The sequence below is a fragment of the Trachurus trachurus genome (genome assembly GCF_905171665.1).
Source record: "Trachurus trachurus genome assembly, chromosome: 2".
NCBI lineage: Eukaryota > Metazoa > Chordata > Actinopteri > Carangiformes > Carangidae > Trachurus > Trachurus trachurus.
The window spans coordinates 1,377,868-1,401,737 of NC_139914.1; the positions used below are offsets into that span (position 1 = coordinate 1,377,868).

General features: G+C 43.5%; 2 protein-coding genes across 2 annotated transcripts in view; one reads left to right on the top strand and one right to left on the bottom strand.

Annotated features, from left to right (window-relative positions):
* The window catches only part of LOC310997657 (NLR family CARD domain-containing protein 3-like), a gene marked incomplete at its 5' end in the record, with an annotated part of 366,988 nt that overhangs the window by 281,358 nt on the left and 61,760 nt on the right, over window positions 1-23,870 (bottom strand). The gene's annotated exons all lie outside the window — the stretch shown is intronic.
* Window positions 20,785-23,870, top strand: part of LOC310997437 (uncharacterized protein) — a gene marked incomplete at its 5' end in the record, with an annotated part of 48,389 nt that continues 45,303 nt past the window's right edge. Inside the window, 3 exons of the mRNA XM_083987124.1 lie at window positions 20,785-20,822; window positions 21,799-22,092; window positions 22,188-22,457. Of these exons, the coding sequence (XP_083843250.1) occupies window positions 20,785-20,822; window positions 21,799-22,092; window positions 22,188-22,457 (602 nt within the window). The remainder of the gene's footprint in view (window positions 20,823-21,798; window positions 22,093-22,187; window positions 22,458-23,870) is intronic.

Consider the following 23,870-nt stretch of genomic DNA (forward strand, 5'->3'; position numbering starts at 1 on the left):
ATCCAAATACCTCCATGATGCTCGTATGTAATGTCCGTCTTGTGCTGAAGCCCCAAATTGCGTAATTGTCCCGAAAAAAATTAAATAAGTCTATATTTTAAGCTTGTTTGTAGCGGAAGCTTCTCGTCTTCTTCTTCTTCTCCTCTTCCTGGTCCGTCCAAATATTGCGTGATTCGCAGTAACCGCACTGACGCCGGCGCAAATCACGCGAGATTTGGACAGACCAGGAAGAGGAGAAGAAGAAGAAGACGAGAAGCTTCTGCTACAAACAAGCTTAAAATATAGACTTATTTAATTTTTTTCGGGACAATTACGCAATTTGGGGCTTCAGCACAAGACGGACATTACATACGAGCATCATGGAGGTATTTGGATGTTTTTTTGTGTGTGTTTTTTTACGAAGAGCTCCGGTGTCCCTTTGCAACCGTTGCATTGAAATTCACTGCTACGCCGAGACCCCCTGTAACTCAGAGAAGGGACGGTGGACTCTGATAATTCTTCCAGCCCTTAGTCAACATGAGGGTGAGTAGATAATGAGTGAAATATCATTCTAGGGTGAACTATCCCTTTAAGATGTTTCACTATAACTTTATTGATCTGTAAAGAGTTGAACAGAATGATGGATGTTCTAAATGGAGGTCCAGTATTTCAGGCTTTGGAGCTAATTGATTGATCAGTGATTGGAGGATCCACCACTGTTGTCTGACATTCCTGGTTCCTTCAACATGTAGTGAAGTTGGTCAGTCAAAGTGGTTGTTAGTTGAGTTTCAGGCTGATTGATGTGACTGTGTTTTGCTCATTAGCAGCTGTTTAGTGACTTTTAGCAGCTCCACTCCCTGTATGTCAGTGTTGTGTGTCTCTGTTTCTGATACTGACGTCTTCATTCAATGTTTTCTTCTCTTCCAGTTTCTCTCAAGAGTTTGACGTCTCTGATGAAGTCAAGTTGTTTGGGAATCTGTTCTGTGCAGCAGCAGAGAGAGAAGATCAGACAGGAGAGAAGATACTGGAGACGTTAACATCAGTGTGCAGATACAGATCATTCCCTCTGAGGGACACAGACATGGATGATGATGATAGAGAACATCAGTGTGGTTTCCTGCTGGATCTTTTCTCCCATGTGAAGGACTGTGAGACTAAAACAGGTCTGAGAGTCCTTCCAGCATTACTCTCAGTTTTCCAGTCAGTTCCTTCAGTCTGGATCATAAACCTCTCAGAGAGAAAGACCTCCATCCTCCTGGAAGTGCTGAAACTCCAACCAAAGAAGAAACCAGTGAAGCTGACAGGCTGGTCAGGTGAAGAGAGTGAAGTGAGGAGTTTTCTGCAGTGGCTGCCTCATATCTCACAGCTCAGGTAAATGTACTGTACTAAACATGACTTGAGTTTCCATTAGTGGAGCTGTGTTCTTCATCTCCACCAGCTCACTGTTAGTTTGAAGGTGAAGTGTTGAACTGACCAGTCTTGTGACTCCAGCCACTACAGTATAGTGATTACTACATTACCCAGAGTTCCACAGGGCAGAAAGGAGACACAGCTCCAGAGTCCAGAGGCCTGTTGAATAGGGTAGGTGCGCAAGCTCTACCACTTCCTGTGCACCTACCCTATTAAGATATCCAGGATAAGTGATAAAGTCAGACTTGACAAAGCCTCCTCAGTGAATCCTGGTTCAGTCCGTTGCACATTTGCTGATCCAGGATGATTTGATCACAGATTTGTTGAACCAGGTGTCAGTGATTCAGATCAGAGCGCGTCCACATTTTTCTGAAACAGACCACGGTATCGATCACTGATTTACTGATGGAGAAGCTGAAAAGACACGCGCTGCAGCAAACTGTTCAGATCATGAGGAGGTGAAGGATTAATTTCATAATAACAGCTGATGTCCAAGAGAAAAAGCCTGAGGGTCATGAGCCAATCAACTGTAAGTTATCAAAACATAGACTGTCTAACAGTGAAAGGTGATAATTACAATTCAGAGAGTCACTTAACATTGTTTCCAGATAAACAGTTTACACTTGTGTAACAGAGTTAAATAATGTAAACTAAATATGTTTTAATAATAATTATCACAGTTGATTGATATTCATACAAAATAAAAAACAGGACAAGAGAGGAGCTGACAAGAAATCCCGGTCAAATATAAACTGTGACTCTACTGTGACACGTCTTTTATAATCTATGTTACCGTGGTGACAAAGGTGTGTGACGAACACTTTAGTGTAACATAAACATTTCTGATTGAGCAGTGAATTGTCCCTTTATTCAGATACTGCAGTGACCCCCCCCCCTGTCAGAAAGCTCTCCTCACTGTGACGCCTCCTCATCCAGTATGTGTCCCTGTGAAGAAGACTCACGTCAGTGGGTCTGAATATACCACTGATTTTATTGAAAACACCTTTTCACCGTCATCAACTATTTATTAATAATATTATTCATGATACATGTAAAATGTTTATCAAACTTCTGACAACAGTGTGAACATCAGTCTTCATATAACAGTCTTTGAAACTATCACGAAATAGGTTTTAAATAAATGATGACATTACAATTCAAGTAACAAAAGAGACTTCTTCTCTGAATGACGGAGGATCTGTGGTGTTTTAATGCACTAATGATTTATGTTGATTTTTTATAAAGCAGTCCTAAAAAGTCTGATTAGGTACTGTATCACAGCATGGTTTGGTAACCTCTCTGTGCAGCTAAAGAACAAACTGTCTCGGCTAATTCATGCTGCTTAAAAAATTATTGGTGTTAAAGGGACAATGAGGAGTTTGTATTTGGTTATAAAAAAGTCTCATATTAATGTGGATGAATCTACGCTACCCACAATTGTTAATGGCTCCATTTTCGATAAATATATAGTTTTGTCTCTATCGTTATTTTGTTATTATTATTATTAGTGGTGGAAATGCTGGGCGAGCTGACCAGCGTTTCCTACTTACGGTTTCGCGGACACTGCCTGGCGGGTCATGAGAATAACACCACCGAATCGCCGTTCATGGTTGGAACTACGACGGTATGTGATCGTCTTCGAACCTCTGACTTTAATTCTTGATGAATGAAAACATTCTTGGCAAGACGTCCATCTTGTGCCGGTCCAAGAATTTCACCGTGCGCGCTGAGGCTCATAGGAAATGTAGTGTGAAAACACTTCGCTTTCCAAAACTCCTCGTTGTCCCTTTAAAGAGCACTTCTCCAGTCAGTATTTATGAACAGACCACTTTGCAACAAGCAAATAAGATTGTCTGTGACCCATCACACATCCTGCATAAGGAGTACGAGCTGCTACCGTCTGGTAAATTAAATAAATAAATAAAGTTAAATAAGGTCAGATAAGACCAGAGTTCAGGTGACTTGCATTTGCTCGTTCTGTATAGGTTAGTAATTTTTGTTACTACAATTTTAGTACTTTTTATTTGGTGCTATTTATTCATTTTTCAATGCACCATGTTTTTTGCACTCTCCGGCACTTTGTATGATATAGATGCGCATATCTATTGTATGTGATCGTGTGTAATTGCATGTTCTGTGTTACTTGTGGCTGCAGCATGGGCGAATGGTCCAGAACAAATTTCCCACATTGTGGGACAATAAAGTTAATCTTAATCTTAATAAAAATGAGACCCTGAAATATCTGTAAAACACACTGATCCCTGATCAGACTAACAGCTGACTGAACCTATACAACACCAGGATGAGTTAAAGACCGGGTAAACCAAGAATAAATATGTGTTTTAAGTTTATAATACCACAGGAAAACATATTATTAACCACTCTGTCAAATTTGGAGGACTAGAAAAGTCGTTAAAGCAGATATCAGCTTCACGGCCGTTTCGGCTAATGCTGCGTTCAAGGCAGGCTTTTGAAACCGTAAGTTACAGCTTCAAGTCACAACTACGACTTGGTAGCGTTCCAGGTAACCCGTAGCTCGTGTTTTTACCATCCTGTTGTCTGTGAAAGTTCCCTATAACGGCCACTCGTAACTTCCGACCCGTGAACTCGTACCAGATCGAACTGGTATGACTTCACAGGAAGGAAAAACACAAAGTACGAGTTTCTTTGAACGCACCATGAGTTAGCAGCCCCCGCCCTTGTCAGGCATCAATTGGTCCTCGTGCTACGTCACCACATTCACGCGCATCCCTTGGCTGCACACACAGCCCTTCATGCCGTTCTCTCTCCTCATTGGATAACACTTGTATCCCACAAGGAAAATTTTCTCCTCGGGTTACAGCAGAGCAGAGTGACGGAGAGACTCGTGTTTAGGCTGAAATACTTCATGTAAGTGATTGCTGACGGAAAATAGGACTATTTAGGACTTATATTAACAAAAACATTCCACTGATATCTGCTTTAAGTATATAAAATTCTGCATCAAAGTTGTCAATAAATGAGCAGTTTTCTCTGGTTCAGAACGGTGGGGGCGTGTCACGATATGGTCGTGCTGCAGGCAAAGAGACCACGCCCCATGGCAGGAGAGCTGGACTTCACTGACCGTCCCTGATACACAACCTAAACATGTAGCTACACGTCGTCATGAAATAAAGACGGGAAAGTGACCTCAAACACACTCCACCACACACCCCAGTCCTCAGCACTGACACAGCTGATAAACCTTCAGGAAATATTTCTTACCTTCACTCTTGGTGTCTAAAACAGTCCCAGCAGCAGAGTCATCCAGCTGAAACAGGTTATAATCCACCATGCTGCTCCTGTTTTTACATGTCGTTACCGGTCAGAGTCTTTCATCCATTTGCATTGTGTGAAAAAAATAAATAAAGTTTTTTGCTAACGTTAGCTTAGCTTTAGCTTCAAGTGTGCTGACAGGAGAAGCAGTAGCAGAGACAGTGAATCATCTCTGGACCTGGTACCGAGTCCAGACCCGGTCCAGACCGCCCGGCGCCGTGACACACCGCGTCCGAGCTGAGCAGCAGCCGTGTCCCGGTGGGAGGAGACCGGGGGAACAACACGGTGGAGCCGGGAGGCTACGGCTGCTACCGCGGCTAAAATTTTTTTTTTCTCTTTCACACAATGCAAACGGAGGAAACGGGCAGACCGCGAGTAACAATTGAAACGGGAATAATATCGGTGGATTATTAACGTGGTGCTGGATGATGCTGCTGCCTGTTTTAGACACCAGAGTGAAGGTAAGAAATGGTTTGATCAGCTGTGTGTCCGCTCGGACGTGTGGTGGACAGACCACGGCGGAGGTTTTTTTGTTTTTTTTACGGTGTTTTCCGTCCGTGATTGTACAGTATGGCTGGTCTGGTCTCCCATGTGTCTGGTTGTGTGCGTGAGTGGAGGCTGTTTGGTCGGACAGTGTGTTAATGAGGGAGACTCTGGTCAAATTGACGGTGTTGTTGCTGCTGCTGCTGCTGCTGCTGTGTGTGTGTGTAACGTTGTGAGGGGTGTGTGACCGGGGGAGTGCCTCTCTCCCCGCGGTGACGGCTGTTTATCACAGTGTGAATAGTTAACGTTAGCGCTGTAAACTCATTATATTAAAGAACAAGACAGTAGTGGTCTCCCCTGTGTGTGAACATGAGCTACGTTTAGTTAGCTGGCTGTTGCACGTGTTTCAGCTAGACTGAAGAGCAAGTGGGACGGAAAACCTCTGAAGTCAGTTGGCTGAATGTATTTATATGTAGAGCAGAGCAGGGGGCGGGTTTATGTAAGTATGACCGCTTTACGTAAAGCGGTCATCGATTTAGGCCCGCCCATTCTAAACCTGCACACAGAACAGTCTCTGAGTCCTAGCTCCTCAAGGAAATGATGAATGGTAAAAATATTTTTTACATGTTTTGAGGGACACATTTAAGGCCTAATTAATATGATAAGAAGAAAAATACTGAATTTGGTTTACCCGGTCTTTAAGTGAAGCCTGGCTGTTGGTCAGGAGCAGGCTGGCTGCACAGAATAAATCTCCATGGTACCAGATGAGCCTCAGCTTTCATACAACTGAGTCCCAGTTAAATTCAGCCAGGATAACTGGAAAAATACAGTTTAATCCACTCTCTTGGTTTTGTGCAGCAGCCCCCTGGCTCCTTCAACATGTAGTGAAGTTGGTCAGTCAAAGTGGTTGTTAGTTGAGTTTCAGACTGATTGATGTGACTGTGTTTTGCTCATTAGCAGCTGTTTAGTGACTTTTAGCAGCTCCACTCCCTGTATGTCAGTGTTGTGTGTCTCTGTTTCTGATACTGACGTCTTCATTCAATGTTTTCTTCTCTTCCAGTTTCTCTAAAGAGTCTGACGTCTCTGATGGAGTCGAGTTGTTTGGGAATCTGTTCTGTGCAGCAGCAGAGAGAGAACATCAGACAGGAGAGAAGATACTGGAGACGTTAACATCAGTGTGCAGATACAGATCATTCCCTCTGAGGGACACGGACATGGATGATGGTGATACAGAACATCAGTGTAGTTTCCTGCTGGGTCTTTTCTCCCATGTGAAGGACTATGAGACTAAAACAGGTCTGAGAGTCATTCCAGCATTACACTCAGTTCTCCAGTCAGCTCCTTCAGTCTGGACCATAAACCTCTCAGAGACAGAGACGTCCATCCTCCTGGGAGTGCTGAAACTCCAACCAGAGAAGAAACCAGTGAAGCTGACAGGCTGGTCAGGTGAAGAGAGTGAAGTGAGGAGTTTTCTGCAGTGTCTGCCTTATATCTCACAGCTCAGGTAAAGCAGACAAACATTATGAAGATTCTTCAACCCAGCTCATCCTCAGTGTCCTTTCAAAACTAATTTGTACAAATGAACAGTTTATGAGTGACTATTTTACAATGTATGGTCTTTACATGTCATGCCAACACCAAATGTACAGATCATTTAGTTTAGTTAATGACATTGTAGTGCAGTGAGTCTGTTATTGTGCTGTAGATGTGTGTTCACAGTTGATCTGTTCTGTTGTGTTTCAGCTGTGATCCTCAGTTCTTCCAGAGAGTGTGTTCATCCATCTGTGTCTGGTCCAGAGAGGATGTGGAGCAGCTGGTCTCTCTGCTGCAGCTCCTGGACTTCACCCTGCTCTTCACAGGAGAGTTAGATAGGAAGACCTGCAGGACTGTGGGGACGGTTCTGAGACGTTGTTCCTCTAAAGTGGATCTCACCCTGACTCCCAGTAAAATGTCTCTCAGAGGAGTCTCCCTCCTCTTTAGATTCACCACACGACTGCACAGTCTGAGGTATAATCACTGTCTCTTGTTGCTATGACGCCATCTTGTCCTCTTTGAATGTGTAGTTAGTGTGAATGCAAAGCATTCACACTAGTGTTCTTCCTCTCCACCATTTTCTTTATACTTATTATTAGTGTGAACGCTGAAAGTCAGTGAGCCTCTTATACAGGGATTTCTTTTACCCTTCTCTCATTGAATGTAACTATGGTGAAGTGGTTATAGTCTACTTGCCAAAAATGAGTACCCGGAAATGTTGAGTACCCCAAAGTTTTATGTTAGAAATATATAGTATGGGTCTCCAGTATTCAGAAACTGCCGGATGCTAACTTATATATATTGGGCAATTAGCACAATTGACATAATTAGCATAAATTAGCATAGTTGCCTATATGGGCAGTATTTCAGCAAAATTGACTTGGCTGATCTGGGCAATATTGGAGTGGTTTTAGGGGTTATTGATGATGCTGAATCCATTTCTGACATTTTCAAAATTCAAAATGGCTGTCTAAACCGGAAGGGACCAGATTGAAATCCATCAAAATCGGCCCACTGGCGGTTTAAATCTGGTCACTACCGGTTTGGCCTAGAGGCAAAGTGAAAGTCTACTGACCATGAGATTGTGGGTTGGATTCCTACCTTGGTCAACCATTTGTATGGTGATCACTGCTTGCACCATTTTCACAAAAAAGTCCTCTACTTACTTGTGGCTCATTTCTACTCTTTTCTTTTTTTTTTTAAAGCAACATTGGCATTTTTTTAAAGCATCATTGGCATTACTTTTCTCATTTCAACTATTTATACTTTTTCAAATATTTAACTTTTTCTGTTTTTTTTGTCCCATTAGAAATACATCAGAACGGTCTTCAAACTCTGAAACTACTGGTCCTACTTTGAACCTCATTTGCTTCCACATACTTTCACCTACAGACTTCATTCAAATTCTGAGCTGTAGACAAACTTCTAATGTATTCATCCTGTGTGTACAACTTTTTCATAGCTTGTACCGTTTTTGAGATAAATCCTTTAAAAGCACATGAGGATTTCTGACAAATTTCACACTTTTCAATGAGTGTGTATGGGGTTGGGTCAGAGTGGGTGACGTCATCGTAGAGTGCAGGAGATCCAAAAAAGCGACTGGAACTTTTCTTCTGAAACTGCCAGCAAAGCTACAAATGACACTCTACACTCATGATTTTCAGTTTGTAGCCACACTTGCCTTCTGTCTCACAATGCCGTCAAAATGCACAGAGACTCAGAGAATAATTTAAAATATTTTTTAAATGCAGCCTGGGTGCTTTTTTCACAGCAGAGTAGCAGGAGCTCAACTTTTTAATTCACTGAAATGGGCATTATACTTTTTTTTGATTTCATCAAAAAACAGTCACAAGTCACAAAAAAGTCCTCTACTTACTTGTTGTGGCTCATTTCTACTCTTTTCTTTTCCTTTTTAAGCATCATTGAAAAATCTCACATTCATCAAAGTCTCAACCTCTCTTCTCCACAACTCCACTGTAGTGTAGTGGGTAAGGTGGCCGCTTGCCAACCCCAAGGTCACTGGATCGAATCCAAGGGAAGCACTCTTGTTATGTTGTGTTATGTTATGTTGAATTCTGCTCCCCTCCCCCACCCTCAATTGGTTACAGGTGTTCGTTAAGAGACTCATTAATTGCTTGTGCCACAGTTTGCAGCACATCATCACATTACAATCAATGACAACATGCTTATGTCTGTGCTCTCTGTGGCGAAGCGGCAGAGTAAAGGTTTATTGATCATGATGTCATGGGTTCGATTCCTGCCTCATTCATGTCGAACTTTCTGCTAGAGACTTCATTCAAATTCTGATCTGTAGACAAACTTCTAATGGCTCATTTATACTCTTTTTTTTTTTTTAAGCATCATTGAAAAATCTCACATTCATCAAAGTCTCAACCTCTCTTCAGAAGTCAGTGAGCCTCTTATTGACCCCTTGCACGTGACGTCACGTTCCACTCGCGATAGCTCCGGACGCCATGATGGACGGCAAAAGAACAGTGAACGTCAATGTAATTGAATGGGCGCGTTATAGTTTTGTGACATACCGGGGTTGTAGGGTTTCCCCTCCTTTTCCACTGAGCTGGTTCGAGTGCTGGTTCGGAGCCAGAGCCTGACTAGCACCGGTTCTTTGCTTTTCCACCGCTTAAAAACCGGTTATTGGTTCTTAAAACTGGTCTGAAGCACCAACCACTTGCTGGTCTAGAGCTAACTTAAGAACCGGGGGCTGGCCACTGGCAGCGGGGTTACATGAGCAACAGGACCAGTGCGAAGATATACAGACACGTTATCGATGCCATTATAAGTTAGTTTATCTACAGTGTATAGTCGATGTAAACACAGTTGAAGCTAACTAGCTGAGCTACATGCTGTGGCTAACAACAGCTAACGCTCGTATTAAACATAGCACCGTCACAACGTAGTTGCCGCCGGCGGATCGCGGCGATTACAACGAAGACGGCTTCCTGTTTTCTTTTATTTTTCAGCCGGGTTTAACTCATTGAGTGCCAACCACGTAATTTCTCGTTTTTCGTTCCCATGCGTTGAGTGCCAAAAACGTAATTTTACGTTTTTTGCTTTTTTTTAAATTATGAAAATAGACACTTTAATACACATTATATGTAAATTTGGGGACTCTACGACGAGGAGAACTGAAATAGATGACGATCAAAGTCACATGACAGCTCATGATCTGGAAGTTTTTATCATAACTCGGCTTCTGCAAACGAGTTCTGCATGCAGATGCAGCGCAGCTGCTCTGCTCTCACCTGCGATGCTGCTCCAGCTGCTCCAGCTGCTCGGAGCAGAAACAGGAAGCTCTCAGCCGACAGTCCGCCCGGTCTTCATCTGGAGCAACACCGTGTCCTCCCCAAAGTCCTCCCGCGGTAAAATCTGATGGTCTCTGGGCCAAAGCAGACCGGCATCACCGACCCGTACCACAGAAGGACCGCGACCACCGGCGGGACCGGTCTTCCCGAGCCGCGGTGGCCGACTGACCCTCACGTTCCGCGGGGAGAAGCTGTGACACGGCACGGTGCGTCTGTGTTATTGTTGTTTAGTGGCGCCCCCCCGCCCCCGATGGTGGTTTTGTGAATAGAACAACAATTGTTGTATATATTTATCTTATACGAGCCCTTTGATCCAGAAATGCGAGTGTGAGAAGAGCGACAGACACAAACAGCGCACCTTTCATAAAAGACGCTCTATCTCCTTTTCTAGAAAAAAAGGAGGGATTTTGGTGAAACCCAGCCATGTTTAGCTTGACTTTTCTCAGGAACGGAGGCACGTAGAAACAAACGGTTTGTGGCCACTTGAAGCATTAAGTTAAACCTTTCAATTGAGCCACAGTATGTGTTGGTGGCAATAATATAGAATACACTGTGGCTCTACAAAAATCGTCAAAAATGGTCTAAATTGCCGGTACACTTGACTAAAACTTTGGAAAGGAGCGCGGCACTCAATGAGTTAATCAGAGAATGATCACTAATTATACAGACGTCGGGTCAGGTCTTCAACACCCACGGGTCGGACCAGGTTTTAATTTCCAGGTCCGTTAACTGTAGTTAGCAGCAGCAAAGACAGCAGCTGCTGTATGGGGAGTGTGGCACTGACTGACGTTAACTCCTTAGCAGTGGAAAAAGCACAGAAAACTGAGATATTCTACGGCGAATAACAAAAAAACAAACATATATTGCAACGGATGAGTAGATATTCTATTTTAAATAAGTGATAATGCTGTGAGGTTGTAGTGTGAAGTGATCGAGCCACATTGTTGGACGGCACCCATAGACAGTACATTATCACTGAGCACTTTCTGCCGTCCGTCATGGTGTCGCCTCTCGCGTCACGTTCTAATTGTAACGTAGCTGCAAGGGGTCAATACAGGGATTTCTTTTACCCTTCTCTCATTGAATGCAACTATGGTGAAGTGGTTAGCTCACTGGGCTAATGTACTGAAGGTTGCAGGTTCAAATCCAGCCCCGACCACTTTGTTAGTGAATCATTCCCCCAGTCTTCCTCTGTTGATTTCTGATAACTTGCTCCTTGTTTAAACTGTGTAAACTACAGCTGCATTGGACAGTGTTTGATTTATCACGGTATAAAATTCTGCATGTTTTATCTCCCTCTGTGGTTGAGAGGTTAGTTTGCTGGGTTGCCAATCATGAGGTCCAGGGTTGTGGACATGTTTCTTGTTTACACTACTGCTCTAAGATTTAAATGCACTGGAGCAGTAGAGAAAAGCAAAGCTCTTGAATGATTTGTATCCATCATTTCTTGTCCTGCGCTGCCCACTATTGGACGTCACTGGCAGAATTCACCTCCCCTCCCCCGCCTTCAATTGGTTACAGGTGTTTGTTATCTCCTTGATTACTCGTACCAGTTTGCAGCACATCATCACATTACAATGAATGACAACAGTCTTGAAAGCAGTGTGCTCTCTGTAGCCGAGTGGCAGAATAAAGGTTTAGTGATCATGAGGTCAGGGTTTCCCCCAGTGTATTATAAGCCTGGCGGCCCGCCAGGCCTTACTTGACCCCCCGCCAGGCTAAACATCGTTTATTAATTTTTTTAAATCAGTTTTTATACTCAATAAACCCGTGATCAGGTGTCTTTTTCATCACCTGACAACGTTACAACTTCGTCACGGATATCATGCTCATCAGACAATAGACAGCATCAGCCCGCTGCTTCACCAGCTGACCGAGAGGAACGCACCGAGTCCACGTTAACGTGAGCGGAGCTGCAGCTCCAGAGCATGGATGTATTATATTAACGCTCCAGAGGCTCAGTCAGCTGCTGTAGCAGCTGTTAGCTGGTAGCTGGTAGCTGTTAGCTGTTAGCACGTCGTCCCCTGCAGCGTCAGAGCTCCGGACTCCTGTGAGCCGCGGGGCTTTCACCTGATGTGAAAATGATCCATTGTTTCATTTTTCAGCTCGTAAAGTTCGCGATCACACACGTTTGTTCTAGTAGATCCGTGAGTGTCACGTTTCCATGACGACTGACCGGAAAAAGAGCGTGGTACGTCATGTGCACGTGACTCCAGATGTAAAAAATCTCGGAGCAAAATAAATTAAAAAAAACAAAACATGGATGATGGATCTATAATACATCCATGGAAATAAGGCTAGACTTTAACAATGGAAACACCAGGCAGTTGTTTTTTAGTTTTTAATGCAAACAGTTTATGTTATTTATTTAAATATTTTTTTATAATTATAATTATTAGGCCTACTTTTTTTGTGGTTGATTGAACAGCATTTCAAGAGTGCCTTTCTGTAAGACTCTGCTATAGCTGGTGTTTAAGTTACATAAAGTCTTATAATAACAGATGTTTATGATAATATTTTCAAATTTCTAGTCAACTTTTAACATTGATCTTAAGGCCTTATGGAATCACACCTGCTAAATGCTACTGCTCCATTCATTAATCTGTTCCCTACAGTGCCCTGCCATCGGTCAGGGTCAGGCCCCTGTCACAAAAAAACACGCTTGGGCACCGGTGGCCCGCCGATGGGCCGCTGGTGCCACCCTACCACCGGGATTTACAAGTTTTCTGGGGGAAACCCTGATGAGGTCATGGGTTCGATTCCTGCCTCAGTCATTTCACATCATTGCTTGACTTTTGATTCCAATTATTCAGCTGTCATTGGACAGTCTTTAATTCCTCATAGTATAAAGCTCATTGTAACTCAGTTCCTCTGTGGCCATATGGTTAGTGTGTTAGGTTACCACTCATGGAGTTGTGGGTTCAATTCCTTCCTTGGACATGTTTCTTGTATGCCATTCCGCATGTCTTTGTCAATTTATTCTGCTAATTCAGCATGGTTCCGCAATGGCTTTCAGCATTCACACGCATTTTCCGTTAGGAAATGCTGTTTCTAGTTAGATGTGTTATTGATGTGACAGCTGCTCTGTCCTGTCTCTTGACTCTCAGGCTGTCCAATCACGTGGCCTTGCTGCTGTGTCGATGTGTAAGAAGGCGGAGCTTGGTCTGTCCCGTGTCTCTTGAGGAGCTGTCTCTTGTCTCAGAGAAAGTCCAGCCGTCAGAAAGAAAAGTGCTGCAGGTGGTCGGTGGCGTGGCGTCTCTGCTGAGACACTGGGACGTCAGACGTTTGGACCTGACTGAGTTCTGTGTCCCTGCTCGGTGTCTGGTTACACTGCTGCTTCACCACCGTCCTCTACCAGTCAAGTAAATGTCTTTCCTGAGTCTCACAGATTCACTCTAGTTGCTGTGGTCACACACTGTGTATTCACTAGTTGTATTTGTTGAACCTCCAGACTGAGTGCAGAGATTCTCCAGCAGCTCCCGGCCTTCCTCCATGAAATCCAGGACCAGGACTTGACGTTGTCCACCTTGAGTAAGACTGGTGGAGACCTGAGCTCCTTCTGTCTGGACTGGGATCTTCTTCACTATCTGCTGCAGCATTCACCAGCTCAGACCTTTACTGTGGACCTGAGGAAACACCACTTCTTACAGGAGAACTTCACTCAGCTGCTTCCCTTCCTGGACAGGATCATAGTTAAACGGTGATCAGTTTATTGATGTTTGATTTGACCTCTGACCAGACACAGACAAACAGTTGATCCTCTGTGTCATGTCTGTTCTTGTTGTTGTTTCATCAGCTGTTTCTCTACATCTAAACCCTGTTCTGGTGTTTCCAGGTCCACTCGCAGCTTCGTGTTGACCGCCATCAGACAGATCTATAAAACTCACTCCAGACAGAGTTTACCCAGTTTACTGAGAATACTTGATCATGTAATCGACCTGACCTGCACAGAGCTGGACTCAGTGGACTGTGCTGCTCTGCTCTTCACCCTCAGACACAGTGACAGAGTTCAGCTGAACCTGATGTGGACCTCCATACCAGCAGAGAAGACTAAGTCCATCCTCTTCTCTCTGGACAGAGTTTCTCAGCTCAGGTCAGACAAACAGTCAAGCTCCATCCCATCATCAGTCTGTGGTATTTCCCTGTAAATCTGCATTAAAGGGATAGTTCAACATTTTGGCAAATTGGCCCATTGCCATAATCCCTATAGTCATAGCAGTAGGTTCGTTACCTTTAATTGTCGGTGTAAGCTATTTTTTTCCCTCATCAAACTCATCAAATAGAGGGTATGCGTTTACGTCACGTTGCCCTTGGCAACGCCCCTTTCATTCGGACTGAGTGGCAAAACAAACCTCCCTATATGTGCTGGCGGATAGCGGTAGACTCATAAACTGGATAACATATGTTATATCAAAACAAATTGATGTCAAAAGGAATCGACAACCAGCTCCCCACTTCCCGTAACACGCAGTGTGACTGCGGTACCTGCAGAGTGACAGACAGGCTCACTGTTTGTGCAGAGGGACGAGATTACAGCTGTTACTGTCGTCCTGACAGTGACTCCCGACACTTAAACCTGAGTTGCTTTTATTCTGAAAAACTCTAACAAGTCAAACTGTAGGATGTGATAGAGGACTAATTTATCTAACCATCAGAACTATGACACCTGAAACGGTAAACACAGCTGATTGATCGAAAAAAATGACCGCCCCAGTGAATTTACTTTCCGTCATTGAGAACAGGCTCTTGAATGTAACTCGGTCAAAGTGAGACGTATCCTCAAGATTTTTAGCAGCTCTGTTAGGTCATGCTGCTTTACATGCTGGCAAAGCTTGACATGTCAGACTTGTATGGGCTCGGAGAAAATAGCTTCGTTACTTGCGTCGCTTTTAAACTTTGGCGGCTCTGCCACTCGTCTTTTTGCCACTCAGTGGACGTTCCACAGCGACACCGTGACGTCATGTGCATACCCTCTATACACAATCCAACAACTCCACAACGCTCTGGTGGAGTTGTGACCTGCACATTCACCACGCTATGAGATAATAACAGAACGTTACCAGACAGAGTTGTTTTAGAGGCAGGGCATGAAATTGGCACCCGCCAACACGCCAAATGCGGGTAACTTTTTTTTTTTTTTTTTTTTTTTAAACATATGTTTATTGACATTTTAATTTAGTATACAGAATATACAGTAACATATATCACAAACTTGAACAACCCCACCCATCTCTCATCCATCAAGGCCCACAGAAAAAAGAAAAGACAGGAAAGTAAATGACAAATAGCCTAAATCAAAAGTGAATAAGAAGTAAGAATACATAGAGCCATACAATTACACACTCAATGCCGTATCAAGTAATAATAATAATAAAAAAAGAAGGAAAACAAAACAAAGCACAGGAAACAAGACAGCATAGCGACAGCACCCATAATTACAAAGTCAGTGTCAAGCAGTGAGATTCAAGGGTCTGGAGTGGACTGTAGATCCGCGCTTTCAAGGTAGTGCAAGAAGAGGCCCCACATTTCATAGAATTCACCAAGTCTATGTTTAATACTATAAGTTAGCTTCTCCAAAGCTAGGCATAATGATAATTATTTAAGCCAATGACTAATAGGGGGACATGATGTATTCTTCCAGTACATGGCAATGAGCCGTTTTGAATGGGAAAGGCAAAGATTAATCAATTTAATTTCATGGGATTTTAAGGAAAGATCTTTCGGATAGAGGCCTAAAATACAGAGTTTAGGGGAGACGGGGATAGGTCTGGAAATTATTTGGGAAATTATATGTAATACTTCCTTCCAAAATGTTTGCATTTTCTCACATTCCCAGATACAATGGAAAAAAGTGCCTTTATGAGTATTACATTTTACACAAGTGTCTGGAATATCTGGATTAAATTTATTTAGTTTTACTGGGGTAATGTAGGTCCTCATAATCCAGTTATATTGTATTAATTTGAGTCTCGAGTTGATGGAGAGGTTCTGGGCCTTAGAGCATATTTGACTCCATTCACTGTCTAGTACACATTCCTTTAAGTCCTCACTCCACAATCTCCTTTTTGAATCAGAAGACTCTTTAGAATAAATTAAGAATAAATTGTAAAGTGTAGAGATCTGGCCTTTGCTTTGCTGATGCTGGGTTACAAATCGTTCTAACACTGTTAGAGGGGGACAGTTAGATGAATGATTTAACTTAGAGAGAACAAAACTTCGTAGCTGTAGATATTTAAAAAAGTGTGATTGTGGAATGTTGAATCTATCTTTAATTTCGTTAAAGGACATTAGTGTATCACCATTATAAAGGTCCATAATCCTTCTAATTCCTTTGTGTGACCATTGTTTGAATCCTAAGTCTTTCGCACCAGGTTTGAACTCAGAGTTTCCCCAAATAGGTGCAAGGCGAGACAAAGGTGGATTGTCACCTACAGCATTATGAGTTTCATGCCATATGATCAAGGTGTTTCTAACAAATGGATTTAATGTATTTTTCTTCAAGTTCTTAAGAGAGTCTGAATATAAATATGAATCTAGTGCAAGCCCCCTTAAAGTTGCTGCTTCCATTTTTACCCAAGGCAAGTCTGGATATGAGAACCACAAGCGGGCAGCTCTGAGCTGGGCTGCCCAGTAGTACCAAATTAAATTTGGGACCTTTAGGCCTCCTCTGTCAAATGGGAGATAAAGTAATGTAAGTCGGAGTCTTGGGCGTCTGTTTTTCCAAATAAACGTTGTAAGAGTCTTTTTCATATCTTGGAAGAATTTAGGAGGAGGCGGGAGAGGAATTGACTGGAATAGATAGAGGAATTTGGGAAGGATATTCATCTTAAATGCACTTATGCGTCCAATCATAGATAAGGGAAGTGAGGTCCATCTGTTTAGAGATTCCTTGGCTTTTGAAATAACTGGGTCATAATTAGCAGAGACTAATGAATTTAGATTGGGAGTAATAAAAAATACCAAGATATTTAAATCCTTGAGGCGCGTTCCTAAATGGATGTTGAATCGTGGAGTGGAGTCGTTCCTGCTGATTGAGGAAGAGGACAGAGGATTTAGTTTTGTTAACTTTGTATCCTGAGGACTTCCCAAACCTATTAATCTCCTCAGCAAGGGCTGAGAAAGATTGCTCCAAGTTCGTCAGAAAAAGTAATGTATCATCTGCGAACAAGGCGATGCGATGTTCTACATCTGCTATTTGAATTCCTTTAATAATAGAGTGATTTCTAATGGATATGGCAAAGGGTTCTAGCGCTAATATAAAAAGCAGGGGGGACAAGGGACAACCCTGACGAGTCCCACGATGGAGATTGAAAGGTTTAGAAATATAATTGTTGGTCATAATCTCTGCGCATGGTCCTGAGTATAAAAGTTTGATCCATTGTCTAAAGTGAGCACCAAAACCAAAGCGGGAGAGTACTTCAAATAGGTATGGCCACTCAACTCTATCGAACGCTTTCTCGGCGTCCAGTGACAGAATGCATGAGTCTTGTGTGTCTTTTTTTTCATGAATTATATTTAAAGTTCTTCTGATATTGTAGTACGCCTGGCGATCTTTTATGAATCCGTTTTGGTCAATATGTATTAGAGATGGGAGGCATTTCTCAAGCCTGAGTGCCAAAATTTTAGCAATTATCTTTGTATCCGAGTTCAATAAGGAAATAGGCCTGTAGGATTCACATTTAGAAGGAGGTTTGTCTGGTTTTAATATCAAGGTAATAAGTGCATTTCTCAGAGAGGGGGGCAAGGTACCATTATGAAAAGATTCTACATACATATTCTTCAATGGACTTATCAATTTATTTTTAAATAATTTATAAATATCAATTGGGAGGCCATCTGGGCCTGCTGTTTTCCCTCCTTTCATGTGGTTTATAGCCTCTATAATTTCCTGACTTTCGAGTGTACGGTCCATCCAGGATTTGTCTTGGTCAGATATGGTGGGGACAGGGAGTTGGTTAAGGAAGGGTGTTTGAGCTTCCTCTAATTCTGATTGGTATAGGGTCTTATAATATGTAGCAAAAGTATCATTTATCATAACAGGATCAACAATTATATCACCGTTTGGAGATTCAATACTATTAATAGCTCTTTCTGTATCCAGCTTTTTTAATTGCCAAGCTAATAGCCTCCCACTTTTCTCCCCCTGTTCGTAAAATGTTTGTTTCAGTCTGATTAAGGAATTTTCAGCTTTAGAAGCAGAAAGTGCATTGTATCTGGCCCTGAGGGTAGCCAATTCCTGTGAATGAAGGTTTGACTTGTCTATCTCCCTCTCCAATTGTTTAATTGACTTCTCTAAAGTAAGCATTTCTAAATTTGTTTTATTGGTTATTGAACTGGTGTAGCTAATTATTTGACCACGGATATAAGCCTTAAATGCCTCCCATCTCACCGACGCTGAAGTCTCGTCCTTATTGATGTCAAAAAAGTAGTCTATTTGTGTTCCTACAAATTTCAAAAAGCTGGGATCATTTAGCCATTTAGGATGGAGTCGCCATCGTCGAGGACCATGCACAAGTTTTTGGTCATTATAAATAAGAGATGCTGGGCCATGGTCTGAGATTACAATGGAGTCATAAACACAGTCTATTATTTTTGGAAAAAGATTGTTGGACACCAAGAAGTAGTCAATCCGTGAGTGGCCTTTGGATACATTTGCGCAACACGAGTATTCTCTTTTATTAGGAAACAGTCTCCTCCAGGGATCACATAGATTTAACTCTTTCATAAAATACAGCAGCGTTTTCCTGGTCTGAGTATGGGCTGTGTCAGTGCCAGAGGAGCGGTCAAGGTGGGGCGAGATTGTGCAATTAAAATCACCACCGACAAGTAATTCCCCGGGAATGGAGGCTAATAATAGAAAAAGATTTTCAAAAAATTTAGGGCAGTCATCATTGGGTCCGTATAAGTTCACCAGTGTTATGTTTTCATTGAAGAGTGAGCCCTGCAAGATCAAATATCTCCCAGTGGGGTCTGGTATTGTCTTTATAACTTGAAAAGGGAGAGACTTGTGAATTAATGTAATAACTCCCCTTGCATTACTAGAGTATGAAGCAGAGTAGACTTGACCCGGCCAACGCCTCTTTACTTTTAACAAGTCACATGGCATTAAATGAGATTCTTGTAAAAATATAATTGTTGATTTAAGATGTTTAAGTCTAGTCATAACCTGCTTTAATTTAGATAGTTTCCCTAAGCCTCTTACGTTCCAAGTAGTTATTTTTATACTTGAGTCACTATCCATCAATTATCATCTGAGTACTGCGCTGAATATCGCCTAAACACAGACAGTTAGAAAGCATCATGGCATCAAATTGAATTCCACTGATAGATGAGAATAACCCTCCCCTGCTGTCTTCCAGAACATGACAGCATTCCCCAATACCCCAACAATATGAAAACACAACATAACGCTGGTCCGATCCTACAAAGAGGAGCAGAGTAACGGTACTCAAACACATAATCAACATTGGCTGCTCAGCCAACGGCATAAAGAAAAAAGAGAGCAAGGAAGTCTCAAAAATAAAAAATAAAAAAAAATAAAAACCATCCAAAAAATATATATTCTTCCTCTAGTTGTCATGTTGTTTCCACAGGGCGTAAAGAGAGGAGGTAAAAGTAAATAAAGTATTTTCACTCATGACCTCGATCTCAGTCATTATGTCCGTCATGGTGTAATAATAAGAAGAGAAAAAAAAAGAGGAAAGAAAAAGGAGATACGGATTCTCCGGTCATAGTTCTCACCTTCACCTTCACTCGGGGGACTATCAGTGAAAGTTACGCACCATGTCAGTCATTGGAGAGGCTTCGGACGAACGCCGCAGCATCCTCGGGGGTGTCAAAGATCTGGGACCGGCCTGCGTGTGTCACCCGGAGCCGGGCTGGGTGTAGGATTCCGTATTGGATGTTCCGGGCTTTAAGTTGCTGCTTCACTTCATCAAAGCGCTTCCTCTTGATGTGTGTCTCCCTGGCAACATCTTGGAAGAATTTCACCTCCTGGTCCTTGTACATCACTTTTCCTTTTGCCCTGGCTGCGCGGATCACTCTCTCTTTATCTTTAAAGTTGAGGAAGCGCATTATTAGCGCTCTGGGGATGTTGCGATCTTGGCGACCCTGCAGACGATGAGCTCGCTCGATGAAGAGCGGGTAAGGGAAGGAGCCAGACCCAAGTGTCTCAGGAAGCCATGTCTCCAAGAAGGTAACAGCGTCTCGTCCCTCCGCTCCCTCCGGCAGGTTGATGAGGCGCAGGTTGTTCCGCCGGCTGCGGTTCTCTTGGTCTTCCGTCTTGTCAGTGAGGGATATTACCTGCTTCTGGAGCACGGCAACTTTTTTTTGCAAAGTAGAAACGTCGTCTTCAGTGTCTCCAATACGTTTTTCAGCCTCTTCAAGTCTGGTGGAGAAGTCATTGAAGTTGCTTTTGAGGTCTTTTACAGCTGTTAGGATACCTGTAAAGTTTGCCGTAAACTCATCTCTCATGTTGGTTAAAGCTTTCATGATCACGTTTTCTCCGTCAGTTTCCATGTTAGCTGCGCTGGGTGTTAGCATAACTGGAGAGGCAGAGGAACGACTTGGATCCGCTTCGGTGGGAATAACAAGATGGCTTGACTCCTTTTTTTGTTTTCTCGTTTCCATTACAGGCACGGAAGTTGTAGCGAATCTATTGGGATGTTTTGGGGGGTTTTAATGAGCTTCTAGGATAGAGACTGTAGGATTAGCCGTTAGCTTTGGGGGAGCAACCGTCGACGCGTGTGTTCAGCTCGCCGCCATGTTGAATCTCCTGCGGGTAACTTTTGTGATTGGCGGGTGAAACTGTCAATCTACCTGCCACATTGGCGTGTTGCCAATAAGACAACACAACACTGAGCAATATTGACCAATCAGGTAGCCTATGTGGTCTGCCTTTTTTTCCGGTACCGTGAGTACTGAAAAAATACAACTTTGTCGAATCCTCTCGGGACTGAAGCGGACATTATACACGCGGCAAACCGGTTGCGGAATCGCTGCGAAGAGCCGAGCAACGGAAATCATGTGCGAGCCGGAGCCCTCCCGTTCACATCATTGCATTTGTCAATTGCTGTGTTTTATTTTGAAAATTAACCAGATTCTCTCGCTGTTTCTTTGTGCGACTTCCTGCCCAGCTTGACGGGATCGCTGCTGCTGTGAACCAGAGCGATATGGCTCTGGTGTGAACAACACAATCATTAACATCAAAGGGTTCCGCTTCTCAGTGCTTCGGCCGGTGTAGGCGTGTCTCCGTCTCCGCACTTCTGCCCCTCAGCTGTGTGTGTGTCTGTGTGTTCATCTCGCTCGCGCTGTTTAGATACTGACAAAAACACACACACAAGCTGGAAAGTTAACTTCAGGCCCTGTTTAGAGATAAATACAGAGCCGGTGTCGTGTCGAAAAACTGTCCCTGAAGGCAACGTGCATCAGCGGTTTTGCATGAATTTCCCTCTAAAACAACTCTGTCTGGTAACGTTCTGTTATTATCTCATAGCGTGGTGAATGTGCAGGTCACAACTTGTCCACCAGAGCGTTGTGGAGTTGTTGGATTGTGTATTTGATGAGTTTGATGAGGGAAACCAAGAAATTCCATGAGCCTCCGTAGCGTAGCTCTGAGCAGCTCACGGCTCTGCTCCGCCGTTCTAAAAATAGCTTGCACTGACAATTAAAGGTAACGAACCTACTGCTATGACTATAGGGATTATGGCAATGGGCCAATTTGCCAAAATGTTGAACTATTCCTTTAACACAGTGCTGTATGTATCAGTGTTGACAGGAAGCTGCTGCTGAGGTTGATCCACTACTGTGTTGCCGGTGGCGACCAGCAGGAGGCAGCATCACGGCTGCTGAGAGCCACTCAGCACAGGTTGGATCTGTCCTGTTCCCTCTCAGTGGATCTGTCAGAGCAGGACCAGCCTGAGACTCTGTGTCTGACTGCTGAGGACTGCTGGGCCGTCTCCTCCGTCCTGAGACGCAGCAGCCAGGACGCTCAGCTGGACCTGAGAGACTGTGAGGTGGACGCCAGCGGACTGGACCTGCTGTTTCCGGTCCTACACAAAGTCCGCCTCAGGTCAGAGAGCCCACGCTGAGCTGAACCAGAGAGGAAGCTGCTTCTCTTTCATGTTCATGCTCCATGACAGTCTGTCTCTGTTGCTTGTGTTGCAGAGCCAGTAAAGCTGTCGTCCTCCACCTGCTGTCCCTGGTTCCTGTGAGCTGTGAGAGGGACACGGGGACACGGGCGGTGTCCCTGAGTGGAGCCCTGGGTGGAGAGCTGGACCTCAGTCACACGGATCTGGATCAGAGGGTCTGTGTAGCCCTGGCCATGATGCTGGACTGGACTGAAGGACTGAAGGAGCTGGACCTCAGTCACTGTCGGCTCACTGACCAGCTGCTGCTCACACTCAACATACATCTGCACAAAGTCCAAGTCCTGGAGTGAGTGACACACTGTTCATGTGACAACACTGTGTGATGTAGTGTCAGCTTTAGCCTAGTGGGACGTACAGTTATGTTCAAAATAATAGCGGTGTGTTTAACAAAGTGAGTAAAGCTCAAAATCCTAGTGATAGCTTTTATTTCCTTAACACGCAAATGCATTATAATAATTTTTTTTTTTTTTTTTTCTTCTCACGTGTGTCTACGTGCGGTGCGCCAGCACACGAGAGAGGCGGCAGTTTGAGAGGCTGACTGGCAGAGATGAGAGCTGGTGAAACGCTAGCATGGTTATTGAAAACACTAGGGGTGTCAACAATAATCGATTCGGCGATGCATTGCAATGCGGGACATGCACGATTCAGCATCGATGCGGCAACGTGCCATAATCGATTATGTCACTGTTTATTTTCTGGCCTCAAATAAAGTTGTGAAGTTTCAATTACCTCCGGGGGCGTTTCCGGAGCAACGACATGCGCAGCCTGTAGCTACATGCTAAGCAGCAGCACCAGCAGTAGCAGTGTTGCCGCTGGCTTTCTTTTTCCTTTTTTTTTTTCACCCGCGGTCGGGTCGAGAATTAATTAATTAACGCTCGTGAGTCCGGCCGTGTTGGGTCCGAGACTCAACAAGCCGGTCGGGTTTTACCGTTAGGCTACTACAGGCAGTATGCCCGTTTATCACCAATAAACACAGTAGAGGAGGGTGAGTGACTGAGCTCAGGCTGGGGGGTCTCTGATGCAGAGAGAGAGAGACCCGCCGTGCCGTGTAAAAACAACCACACCAGAAAGTGTCACGACTTCCTGTATCGGGCCCTTCAAAATAAAAGCCCCGTAGTCTTTCATATAGTTAAGTCATATTGATTTTGAGTTAATATTGACAAGACACGGCTCCAAAGGTTTGTTTGTTTTTTCCTGCGACCAATCGACCAATGAAATTTTGGTCGGCTAATTTTTGGGGGCAGCCCTAGAAGTGATTTATGTTTTCTTTTTCAGGTTTGAAAATCCCATATCCAATACCTGTACCATTCAATTTTATTTTATGACATTTATCTCAAAGATAGCTACAGGAGAGTGATAATACATAGCAGCCGATAAAATCTGTTGTTCAATATTTCATGACTGATGAAAAATGTGCCATGTTGTGTGCAGTAGAATTTTGATGCATTGCAATGCATCGCAATGCATCGGAGAATCGAATCGAATCGAATCGTTACCTGCTGAATCGTAATCGAATCGAATCGTGAGGGCAGTGCCAATGCACACCCCTAGAAAACACCATCTCAGATCTCTGCCTGCACATAGATACACAAACACGGGTGTAACGGATGTGCACTCACTCCACCCATAAAAGACGTGCTAACCAACCCGCCAAGTGGTTGTCAACCTCTTGGCGAAGAGGTTAGCATCGTCGCCTCCG